At 32.2% G+C, this 13,646-nt stretch overlaps 1 protein-coding gene across 1 annotated transcript in view; it reads right to left on the reverse strand.

The window, feature by feature from the left end:
- RPS6KA6 (ribosomal protein S6 kinase A6) overlaps positions 1-13,646 on the reverse strand; it is a 127,755-nt gene that overhangs the window by 68,558 nt on the left and 45,551 nt on the right. Inside the window, exons 4-6 of the mRNA XM_011361147.2 lie at positions 5,628-5,709; positions 4,903-4,983; positions 3,014-3,093 (exon numbers count right to left, since the gene is read on the reverse strand). Coding sequence (XP_011359449.1) covers positions 3,014-3,093; positions 4,903-4,983; positions 5,628-5,709 — 243 coding nt within the window. The remainder of the gene's footprint in view (positions 1-3,013; positions 3,094-4,902; positions 4,984-5,627; positions 5,710-13,646) is intronic.

The following is a 13,646-nucleotide window of genomic DNA, read 5'->3' on the forward strand; positions in this document are numbered from 1 at the left end:
CATGAAAAGATTCTGAACATCACTAATAATCAGGGAAATACAAATCAAAACCACAATGAGATATCACTTCATACCTGTCAGAATGGCTATTATAAAAAATTCAACAAATAACAAGTGTTAGTAAGTATGTGAAAAAAAGGGAACCCTTATGCACTGTTAGTGGGATTGTAAATTATTGCAGCCACTATGGAAAACAGTATGGAGGTTCTTTAAAAAATTAAAAATAGAACCATCTTATCACAAAGCAATTCTACTTCTGGGTATTTACCTTAAGAAAATGAAAACAATAGTATATAAAACAAAAGTATATATACTCCTCTATGTTCATTGCAGTACTGTTTACAACAGCCTAGATATAGATAAATAGATAAAGAAGATGTGGTACATATATACAATAGAGTATTACTCATTCATAAGAAGAAATGAAATCTTGCCATTTTTGACATCAATGTATGGACGTAAAGAGTATTATTATGTTAAGCGAAAAAGAAAAAAGTCAGATAGAGAAAGTCAAATATCTTATGATTTTACTTATGTGTAGAATATAAGAAACAAAACACATGTATGAACATAAAGAAACAGAAACAAATTCACAGATACAATGAACGAAGTGATGGTAGCCAGAGGGGAGGGAAGTGGAAGGCTGGGCTAAAAAGCAGAAGAGGATTAAGAAGTACAAACTTTCAGTTATAAAGTAACAAGGATATAATGTCCAATATAGGGAAGTCAATAACATCACAATGTATGGTGACAGATGATTAATAGACTTATTGTAGTATCATTTTATAAGGTATATAAACGTTGAATCAACAAGTTGTACACCTGAAACTAATATAATATTATATATCAAGTATAATTAAAATAAATTGTTAAAATTTTAAATAGAAATAAAAAGACCCACCTTAACTTTGTAATTTATGGTAAAATTATTATTTCCCCCTAAGATCAGAAATAAGGAAAGAATGTCTGCTCTTACCAATTCTATTCAACACTGAACTGGAGGGTCAAGCCAGTGCAACAAAGGCAAAAAAAAGAATTAAATGATATCCATAACAACAAAAAAAAGTAAAACTACTTATTTGTAGATTACAAATAGAAAATTCTATGGAATCTACAGAAAGATGCTAGATGTAATAAATAAGTTTAATTAAATTGTGGGATACACGTTCAATATAAAAAACAATTAATTGTATTTCCATCTAATTTAAAAATGAAATTAAGAAATCAATTCCATTTATAATGGCATTGAAAACAAGGAAATAGAGAAAAATCTGACAAAAGATGTGTAAGACCTGTATACTGAAAATGATAAGGCATTGCTGAGAGAAATTAAGGAATACTTAAGTAAATGGAGAGAGATACCATGTTCACGGACTGGAAGACTCAATGAAATCCCAATAAAAAATCCCACAGGCTTTCTTGTAGAAAGTGAAAAGCTGATTTTAAAACTGATATGAAAATTCAAAGAACCTAGAAAAGGCAAAACAAATTTGAAAAAAACAAAAGCAGAGCTCAAGAATTTATACTACCTGAGTTCAAGACTTATAAAGGTACAGTGATCAAGACAGGGTGGAACGGGCATATAGACTAATAGATCAATGGAATAAAATAGAGTTTCGAGAAATATACCTTCATATATATGATCAATTTATGTTCAACAAATATGCAAGGTAATTCAATGAAGAAAGCATAGTTATTTCCAATGATGATGCTAGAACAATGAGATATCTATACACAAAAAAGGACTTCGACTACAACACATACCTATCACCACATACTAAAATGAACTCAAAGTGGATTATAAAGTTAAATGTAAAACTGAAAACTACAAAACCTTTAGGAAACATAAGAGAAAATCTTTGTGACTTGGGATTAGGCAAATATTCCTTAAATAAGACACCAAAAACAATTTAATTTATTAAAGAAAACATATATAAGTCCGACCATCAAAATTAAGAATTTCTGCTTTTAGGACACTGTTAAAGCGAATGAAAAGACAAACCATAGACTAGAAGAAAATATTTGCAAATAACATATATGATAAGGGCTTACCATCCGAAATATATAAAGACTCTCAAAACCCAATAAAAAAATGGGCCAAAGATTTAAACACACATTTTATCGAAGAGGATAGACAGATGTCAAATGAGTGCACGAAGAGATGCTAGACATTATCTGTTTTTAAGGTAATGCAATTCAAAACCACAATAAGTTACCACTATATACTTATGAGATATCCAAAATTAAAACAAGATTGACCATACCAAGCACTGGCAAAAATGAGAAGCGACTGAAACTTGCATATGCTGCTGGTGGAAATGTAAAAATTATATAACCACTTTGGAAAACAGTTTAATAGTGTCTTTAAAATGAGTTTAAAAGCACATACTATATAATCCAGTCATTACAGTCTACATATTTAACTATGAAAAATGAAAACATATGTGACAGAAACCAGAGTAAGTAGGGGTGGGGAAGGAGGAAGGCATTACAAAGAGGCACAAGAAAACTGTTAGGATGTTAGATAAGCTAATTATTGTGACTGTGATAATGGTTTAACAAGTATATACAAATGTTAAAATTTACCAAAGTATATATTTTAATATGTGAAGTTTATTGTATACCAATTATACTTCCATAAAGCTGTTTAAATCATGAATAAATTAAACACTACTTCCAGAGGCATTTTGATTAAAGACTACTCCCAGAAGCATTTTGGTAGCTTGTGTAGGCCAAAGTCCTAAGCTTTCCTCTATCTGAGCTCAAGAATTTATACTACCTTCGTCATTTAAATTGATCTTGTGCCTAAGAGAATAGTGAGTAGCACATTGAGATCATCTAAATGACAGGCAGATAAAAAATGCCATTAATCGGCACATCTGGTAAATACTATGCAAACAAACATAATTATCATTTAAAATTTCTATAGGAAAAAAGTAATTAGCAAAAAAACAAAAATAATTTTTTTAGTTTTGTTTCAAGAAAATATAGTAAAATTTTTACTGATACTCACCTCTTTGGATAATCTTGTGAATACATCTCCTCCCCTGAGAAAATCCAAAATTAAATACAGCTTTCCTTCAGTCTGAAAGGCTAATTAGAAATTAGAGTGTAATACCAGAATAATCTTAAAAGCTTGAAAAGCTTAATATACTTTATATTAAATTTACTGGAATGACATTGGTTAATAAAATTATATAGATTTCAAGTATACATTTAATGTCATATGTATATTGCATTGTGTATTGACCATCCAAAGTTAAATTTCCTTAATATACTTTTAAATTAATATATATGTTAAGAATTTTATCACTAAACTCTATACAATTAAGCATTCACTCACATGGTCCATTATTAGATAACATTATCTCAAAATCAAATCTGGTGGGGAAATAGCTATAAACCTCTTCATAGAACATAATCAATCTTCCATGTGGCTTTACACAGAAACCTCTAACACCCTCATTTTCCAGAATTATTGAGCATTGTGTCCTACTTCAATTGCCTGAACTCTTCCTCCCCATCTGTTGAAAATCTGCTAATTCTTTCAAGCTCAACCAACATGCCACCTCCTCTATTAAGCTTTCCTCTATTAAGGATTTCCTCTTTTTCACATTTCCTACAACATCCTTACCCTCTTCCCCATCAGCATTACTTGCTACTATTTTTCAGATCTCATTGTACTTTACTTATGTCTCTCTTATGGTACTTACTCCATTCGATTTGTATAATTAATTTGTTTACATGTCCGTATTTCATGTAGAAGAGAAATTTCTTGAGATCAAAGATTGTTTCAACTTTTGAGCTCGTTGCATTTAATACAGTGTTTTGTGCACAAATGGTATTTATTGATTAAACTAATGACATCCTGGAGATTCAAGGAAGTCTTAAGATACTACTATTTTCATTTCATTAGAGTAACAAGGGAGTAAAAGAATATGGGTAGGGATTTCGTGAGGGTTTTTTTAATAGAGATAATTGAGTATATATTTTAATGTATTTAATGTATTATTTGTCAGCATTACTGAAGAATAAAATCAATAGCTCCTACTTTTTTAAATTTCAAAATTTGAAAGTGACATAGACTATATCAGTGATTTAATGATATATATGTGTGTATATATATGTATATATATATCATTAAATCACTGATATAGTCTACTGCCAATTTCAAATTTTGAAATTTAAAAAGTAGGAGCTATTGATTATACGTATATATATACATATGTATATACATATATACATACATACACATATATATATCTTTGGATTTATATGTGTATATATGTATATATGTATACAAATCCAAAGATATATATATATATCTTTGGATTTCCCAGGAAAGCCAAACTCCACAATATCATGCATACCTCAAATTAGCAATGAAAATGAAGCCATTATTCGAACTCAGAACTGTCTGACTACAAATTCATGTTTTTTTTCCATAATACCTACTGCTTCTCACTAATATTCCTCTCCTCCCCAATATAAGAAAGAATAACTCAAATAGACTAATAAAACTTCATGGTCTTCTTAAACAGAACCAGGAAATAAGATGGATATGTTCATTATAAACGTATAAAAGGAGCACATCCAAACACCAAAGCATTTTGAACAAAATATCACAGAAGTTTATAGCCTAAGATCACTGGAAGTATAGCCTAGTATAGAAATACTACCACACAAGTAATCAAAAAACACTATCTTATTACCTTAGACAAGTTAATTAATAAATAGAGGAAATACAACTAAAAGCTGAATATTGAGTCTTATTTCAAATAAATACATTTCGTATAGTCAAATATATGAAATCGGTTTCAAGTATTTATTTCCTGTTATATTACTGTCTGAAAGGAAACCTTAATTATCTAACTCTATAAATTTAAAAAAGAGATTACATACCATAGTGCAATTTGACAATAAATGGGTGATTTACTTCTACCAAAATATCCCTCTCCATCTTTGTCCGAACTCTGTCTCGAACTAAAAATTACAGGTTAAAATATATTAGTATTATACATAATTTCAGAAGAGATTCAACCAAAAATTCATCAAACAAAAATATAAAATATAACTTTATAAGTGCCTACATTTGCAATCTAAAAAGTCGTAAATAGTAATTACCATATTCTCAGAAAGCCAATAAATTAGATTTAGATCTAGAGATAGGTTAAAGTGACATAAACAGGTATTTGGCTAATATGCATTTATTATGTATTAGTTTATAGTAGTTTAAATGTGTTGACTTAAATTGAGCTCAGTGTTATTATCACAACCTAGAAGTTGGTGTGTATAAGTATATGCAGCCAGTTGTGCATTCAATACATAATACCAATACAGATGAAACAGGAAAAAAAAGAAAAAAGAATATAGCTTAATAAGTTCATTTTAAGTAAATGAAATGTGTCACTTTTTATACCATTAAATTTTTATCAGAGTACACTCTCACTAAATTAGGACATATGCAAATATCACAACTAGAAATATCACTTACCAGCTAAAAAACAGTAACAATTACTAATTCTAAAAGAAAACTAAATCTATCCATTTTATACAAGAAATATACAACATATTTGTTAAAACAAGCTTTAACAAATTCTATTTTAATGAGCTTTCTAATTTTCTACCTTTTAAAGAAGCTTTTTTTAACACCTTCATTGCATAGAGTTGGCCAGCATCAGGGCCGGTCTTCTTTCTAACAAGAAAAACCTAATAAAGGAATTAAAGAAAAGTAAAACTCACATTTCAAGACTTTTTTTGCTATACACATTCATTAGCACACACATATGTCCTTGTATTTTCTTTAATTTCATTAAGATATGCCTTTCTCTATAAATTATACTTAGTTAATATTTTCTCACTTTCATTCATTTAGTAAATTACACTCATACATACTACTATAGAAGTTTTTTAAAAGAGACACAGTCATGAACTATGAGAAGTTTATGATATAAAAGATAACAACAAAAAACAATTTGAACTAAGAAAGCTCCTTTTAAGACCCACGATCCTTTTTGTTACCTTAATAAAGAGCAAACAAATGTGATGACCATTAATTGGATACCTTCTTTTCTACTTCATTATTGGTCCATTCTGGAAGTTACCAGGCATTTAAATTTCTAATAAAAAAACAGGTGCACTTTTTTATCTGCCAGGTAAAAGAATGACGATGGCACATTATCTCAATGAAAGTTAAACTGTGAAGTTACCAAGCAAACTTAATATCTCATATTATCAAACTAAGATTATGACTCATTAAAAGCTAAGATTTTTAATAGCCTCAGTTATGAAGATAAATATAGATCACAGTTTTATGAGGTATTTATTAGTAAATGACTGTTTTATTTAAAAAATATAATTAGTAAAACTTGTTCAACTGCCTCAAACTGCCATCCCCAACTCTAACAAGTTCTATTCAAGTGTTGCTTAAATTAAAAATGTGATCAAGTTAACTAATTTGCTCACATAAAATTGCAGATAGGAAAGCTGTTTTTTGTCTTACCTGTTTCCCAAGGTATTGCTAAAGACATTTTATTCCAGATCTTTATTTTTAATTTTATATTAGTTTCAAGTATACAGCACAGTGGTTAGGTGTTTATGTAATTTATGAAGTGATCTCCCCAAATACTCTAGGACCCATCTGTCATTATATATAGCCATTACAATATTATTGACTATATTCCCTAGGCTGTACTTAACATCCCCATGACTATTTTGTAACTACCAATTTGTACTTATTAAAGCCATCACTGTTTTCACCAAAACCCCCAACTCCTCTCAGATTTAGCAATAACCAGTTTGTTCTCTATATCTATGAGACTGTTTCTATTTTCTTAGTTTATTTTGTTCCACAGATTCTGAATGTAACTGAAATCACATGGTATATCTCTTTGTCTGAGTTATTTCGCTAAGCATAATACCCTCTAGGTCCATTCATATTGTTACAGATATACATAGTATATCTGTACCACTTCTTTATACAGTCATCTATTGATGGGCACTTAGGTTGCTTCCATATCTTGGTAACTGTTGTAAACAGTGTTGCAGTGAACATAGACTTGTATATACCTTTTTGAATTAGTGTTTTGGTTTTCTTTGGATAAATACTCAGAAATAGAAGTGCTAAGTCATAAGGTAGTTCTAATTTTAATTTTTTGAGGAACTTCCAAAATGTTTTCTATAGTGGCTGTACCAATTTGCAACCCCATCAACAATGTATGAGGGTTCCATTTTTTCCACATCCTCACCACCACTTGTTTTTTGATTTTTTGGTGAGAGCCATTCCGAAAGATATAAAGTGATATCTCATTGTGGTTTTAATTTGCATTTCTCTGATGATTAGTGACACTGAGAATCTCTTCATATGTCTATCGGCCATCTGTATGTCCCTATGGAGAAATACCTATTCGGTTCTTCTGCCCATTTTTGTTTGTTTGTTTATTTTTTGGTGTTGAACTGTATGAGTTATTTATAAATTTTGGATATTAACCCCTTATAAGATGTATCACAGGCAAATATTTTCTCTCATTCAGTAGGTTGTCTTTTTGTTTTCTTGATGGTTTCCCCTGATGTGCAAAAACTTTTTAGTTTCATGTAGTCCCATTTGTTTGTTTGTTTGTTTTTCCTTTTGTTTTCATTACCCAAAGATAACAGAAAACAATATTACAAAGAGCAGTGTCAGGGTCTTTACTGCCTATGATTTCTTCTAGTAGTTTTATGGTTTCAGTTCTTATGTTTAACCTTCTAATTTATTTCGAGTTGATTCATGTATATGGTGTAAGAAGGTGGTCTAGTTTTCCCAACACCATTTATTGAAGAAACTTTCATCACCCCATTTTATATTCTTGGCTTCTTTGTAATATATTAAATGATATAGGTGTGGATTTATTTCTGGGTTCTCTATTCCATTCCATAGATCAATGTATCTGTTTTTATGCCAGTAGTATGCTGTTATGATTACTATAACCTTGTAGTATAATTTAATATAGGTAACATGATACTTCCAATTTTATTCTTCTTTCTCAAGGTTGCCATGGCTATTAGGGATCTTTTAAGGTTTCATTTAAATTTTTGGATGATTTGTTCCAGTCCATTGGAAAATGCCATTGGTATTTTGACAAGGATTGCATTTAACCTGTAGATTGCTTGGGGTAATATGAACATATTAATGATGATAACTCTTCCTATCTACGAGAACGGTATATGCTTCAATTTATTTCTATCTTCTTCTATCTCTTTTTTTCAATGACTTGTAATTTCCCCAGTACAAATCTTTGGCCTCCTTAAATTTATTCCTTGGTATGTTATTATTTTTGATGTATTGTAAATGCGATTTTCTTCATTGGTGTGTAAAAATGCAACCAACTTTTTTTTTCATCACCAAATATTGGACCCCCTTTACTCCTATCTAACTTTTCCCTCCTTCCCTTCCCACTGTTAACCAGTAATCCACTGTCCGTGTCCATGAGTCTCTGTTTGTCTGTCATGTTTGTTTGTTGTTTTCGGTTTTATATTCCACATATAAGTGAAATCATATGGTTCTCAACTTTTTCAGTCTGACTTATTTCGCTTAGCATGATAATATCAAGATCCATCCATATTGTCGCAAATGGCAATATTTTACCTTTTCTTATGGCTGTGCAATATTTCATTGTAGATATATACCACATCTTCTTTATCTAATCATCTACTGAAGGACACTAGGTTGTTTCCATGTCTTGGCCACCATGAATACTACTACTATGAACATCGGGATTGCATATATCTTTGTAAATATTTTGGGTAAATATTTACAAAGTATTTTGGGTAAATATCCAGAGAGGAATTGCTGGGTCGCATGGTAATTTTATTCTTAACTTCATGAGGAACCTCCATACCGTTTCCCATACTAGAGATATCACCAGCACTGCATGAGGGTTCCTTTTACCTCACAACCTCCCTAACACTTCTTATTACTTGTCCTGTTGATGACAACCATTCTAACAGGTGTGCGGTGGTATCTCATTGTAGTTTTGATTTGCATTTCCCTAATGGCAAGTGAAGCTGAACATTTTTTTCAAGTTAACCATTTGTATGTCTTCTTGAGAAAAGCATCTGTTCATGTTCTCTGCCCATTTTTTAACAGGATTCCTTTCATTTTGAGTTGTATGAGTTCTTTGTATATTTTGGACATCAGGCCCTCACCAGAGGTGTAGTTTGCAAATATCTTCTCCCATTTGGATGGTTGTCATTTTGCCTTGTCAATGGTTTCTTTTGCTATGCAGAAGCTTTTTAGTTTGATATAGTCCCATTGATTTATTTTTGCTTTTACAACTCTTGCCTTTGAAGTCAGTCATAAAATCTTCTCTAAATCCAAGGTCCATGAGTTTAGTACTTATTTTTCCTTCTATGTGATTTATTGTTTCTGGTCTCATATTCAAATCTTTGATCCGAGTTGCTATTGGTGTATGGTGACAGATAGCAATTTAGATTCATTCTTTTGTAGGTGGCTTTCCAATTTTTCCAGCACCATTTATTGAAGAGGCTTTCCTTTCTCCTTTATAAGTTTTTGGACAAAATTATTTGCCCATATAGACAGAGGTTTATTTCTGGGCTTTCAATTGTTTCATTGGTCTGTGTGTCTGTTTTTCTGTCAATACCATGCTGTTTTGATGACTTTTGCTTTTTAGTATAATTTGAAGTCAGAGTGATACTTCTACCCTTGTTCTTTTTTCTCAAGATTGCTTTGGCTCTTCAAGGTCTTTGGTGTTTCCATACAAATCTGATGACTTTTTGTTCTATTTCTTTTAAAAATGCCGATGAGATTTTGATGGAGATTACATTAAATCTGTATAATGTTTTAAGTAATGAGGTCATTTTAACTATGTTGATTCTTCCAATCCATGAACACGAAATATCTTTCTATTTCTGGGTGTCTTCTTCATTTTCATTTAATAATGTCTTAAAGTTTTCAGTGTATAGGTCCTTCACATGTTTTGTTAGGTTTATTCCTAGGTATTTTATCCTGTTTGTTACAAGTGCAAAAGGAATTTTTTCTCATTTCTTTTTCAGAAAACTGTTAGATTGTAAGAATGCTATGAATCTTTGAACATTGATTTTGTATTCTTCAATGTTACTGTATTTGCTTATTGTTTCCAGTAATTTTTTAGTGGATTCTATAGGGTTTTCTATATAGAGAATTATATCAATCTGCAAAAAGTGACAGTTTGACTTCCTCATTCGCTACTTAGATAACTTTTTCTCTTGTCTGATTGCTCTAGCTAGGACTTCCAATACTATATTAATAGTGGTGACATTGGACAGCCTTGTCTTGTTCCTGATTTTAGATGGAAGGTTTTTAGTTGTTCTCCATTCTGTATGAATCTAGCTGAGGGTTTGTCATATATGGTCTTTACTATTTGGGGGTTCTTTCCTTCTATACCCATTTTATTGTTTTAATCTTAAATGGATACCATATATTTTGGATACCAAATGCTTTTTCTGCATCTATTAATATGATCATATGGCTTTTCTTCTTTATTTTATGTGGTATATCACAGTAATCAATTTGTGTATGTTAAACCATCCCTGCGCCCCTGGGATGAAGCACAATTGATTGTGGTGTATACTCTTTTTAATGTGTTGTATTTGACTTGCTAGGATTTTGTTTATGAATTTTTCATCTCTAGTCATGGTCTATAGTTTGTGTGTGTGTGTGAGTGTGTGATCTTTACCATGTTTTTGATCAGGGTAATGATGGCTTCATAAAATGAGCTAGGAAGTATTGTCTCTTCTTCAAATTTTTGGAAAAGTTTGAAAAGAACAGGTGTGAAATTTTTGAATCTTTGGTAGAATTCACTAGTGAAGCCATGTGGTCCTGGACTTTAGCTTTGGAGATTTTGACGATTGTTTCAATTTCCATACTGTTGAACAATATATTTAGACTTTCTAGTTCTTCATGATTCAGTCTAGGAAGGTAGTATATTTCTAAATTTTTTCCCATTTCTTTTGGGTTATTAAATTTGGTGTTATTTAAACGTTCAAAAAATTCTCGTATGATCCTTTTTATTTCATTGCTATGTTTTATTTTCTACTTTATTTTTTGATTTTGTGCCCTTTTTTTCCTTTAAAGAGTCTACCCATGGATTTGTCAATTTTATTAATCTCAAAGAATCAACTCTTTGTTACATTATTTTTTTCTATTGTCTTTTTGTTTTCAATTTCATTTAATTCTGTTCTAATTTTTATTATTTCCTTCCTTTTGCTGACGTTGGGCTTCATTTTTTTTTCTTCCTTTTATAGTTTTCTAAGATGGAATGTTAGGTTGTTTATTTGGGATCTTTATTGTTTCTGGAGATAGGCCTGTTAATATGAACTTTCCTCTTATCACTGCTTTTGCTGTTTCTCAAGTTTTGACATGTACTTTCATTTTTGTTTGTTTCTATGTATCGCCTGACCTCTCCTTTTATTTCTTCTGTGACCCAGTTGTTCTTTAGTAGCATGTTGTTTAATTTCCACATATTTATGGTTCTTCCCACTTTCTGCAGTGATCTCTCCAGTTTCAAAGCACTGTGGTCAGAGAATATGTTTTTTTTTTTTTTTTTTTTTTTTTATGAATTCGATCTTCTACAATTGTTGAGGCTAGTTTTGGTTCCCCTCCCTCCTAAGCTTGTAATGTTTGTGCTGAGATTTCCAACTATAATCTAGTGTGTGTGTGTGTGTGTGTGTGTGTGTGTGTGTGTGTATAGTTTACCATCTTCTTTTCCCTGGATGCCTTCAGAATTCTTTTTTGTTGTTGTTGTTAATATTTTATAATTTAATATATTGTGTCTTGGAGAAAGCCTTTCTGGGTTGAGATAATTAGGTTTTCTGTTTGCCTCTTGTATTCAAAGATTCACTTCTTCCATAGGTTCGAGAAATTCTTGTCGACTACTTCTTTGAATAAGCTCTCTGTTCCTTTCTCCATCTCTTCTCCTTCTGGTATACTCATTATTCTTATGTTGCTTTTTCTGATGGTGACAGATAGTCCTTGTAGAGTTTCTTTCATTTTTCTTCACTCTCAAGTGTCTCTCTTCCTTCTGCATCATTTCTAGATTTCTTTCTTTGATATCACTAATTATTTCCTCCATCTGGTGAGCTCTATTTCCTAGGTTTGTTATTTCATTCTTCATTTTTTAGTGAGTTCTTCATCTCCAGAAGTTCTACTTTTTTAGAGTTTCAATATCCTTTGTAAAGTATTCCTGTCGTTCTTTGATTTTTTTTCTAAGTTCTTTGAACTATTGGAATTTTTTTGCATCTTGTTGAATATTTCCTAAAGTACAATCTCAAATTCTCTTTTATTTAAATCGTATTCCACGTTAAACTTATTTTCTAGAGATTTTTCATTTTCTTTCTGAGCTGCCTTGTCACTTTGGTTGTTCATGGTGTTTAATGGACTATTTCTCTGCCTAGGTGTGAAGAGGCATATAATCTTTTTTAAGAAATAATAAATAAAACTTGTTACAGAGTGATCTCTCTTTAGTAGGTTAATAAGGCTTTTCTGTTGATTTCCAGTACATGGTGCCCAAGCCTCTTCAACTGCCCATGTCTGTTGTATAGCTGTTCTGAAGCTAATAATGTTTCCCACCCCGCCGGAAAGTTGTGTTACCTCCTCTGTGACTAGGTTACCTTGGCCCAAGGATCCACTCCCATAGGTGAATGTGAACAGCGATGGGAGTCTGAGTCTCTGAAAAAGCCCTGAAACTCTGGTAATCCTCGAACTGTCAGGTGTAATGCTCTGCTGCTTCTTTGTGAAGCAGCCTGACTGGATGGCGGTGGGGTGAATTGGGAGACACTAGCTTTGCATGTGACTGTTTTCCCTCCAATAATGCTAGTGCAGGCTTTAGCTGCTTTCCGTCTATATCCCTCCCCCCCACCCCCATCTCTGGGATGACCGCTGTGTATGTTTCAGTTCTGCCAGCAAGAGATCCTTGGTGATTCGGTGCTCATGCTGGGAAGGTATGTGAGGGTGCGGGGAGGACAGTGCACTATGAGATGGTGGAAGATGGTAGCCAAGATTTGTGACTCAGCTTTCTGCCTGGCAATGGTGGTTGCTAAGGCACAGCTGTTGCCCCTCCACACTTGGTCTCAGTCCTGCTCTCCACTCTGATTACTGGGGTACACAACATGGAATATGCTGATCACTGGCAGGACTGTTGGGGGCTTCAAAGAGTCAAAAAACATTGTGTAATTACCCCCTCCCTCTCATCCTACAGGGAGCTCCGGGCTGCATTCCACAGTACCTGCTTCCCATTCTCCTCCCTACTGGCATAATTCACCAATCTTCAGATGCTTTGATGACAATACCTCTCAGAGGTTAGGTGTTATCTGTAGGTGTTCAACTTGTTGTACTATAGAGGGGAGAGATCAGGGGATATCCCTCATGCCGCCATGCTTCTGATGTGACTTGATTTCTGAATATTAATTTTTGTGTACTGCTACTTTATTGAATTCACTTAACAGTTCTATTCATTTTTTGGTAGAATCTTTAGGGTTCTCTCTATATAGTATCATGTCATCTGCAAAGAATGACAGTTGTACTTCTTCCTTTCCAATTTGAATGCGTTTTATTTATCTTGTCTGATTGTTGTGGCTAAGACTTCCAATATTATGCTGAATTAAAGTGGTGA

Source organism: Pteropus vampyrus, unplaced genomic scaffold, assembly GCF_000151845.1.
Source record: "Pteropus vampyrus isolate Shadow unplaced genomic scaffold, Pvam_2.0 Scaffold63, whole genome shotgun sequence".
Lineage (NCBI taxonomy): Eukaryota > Metazoa > Chordata > Mammalia > Chiroptera > Pteropodidae > Pteropus > Pteropus vampyrus.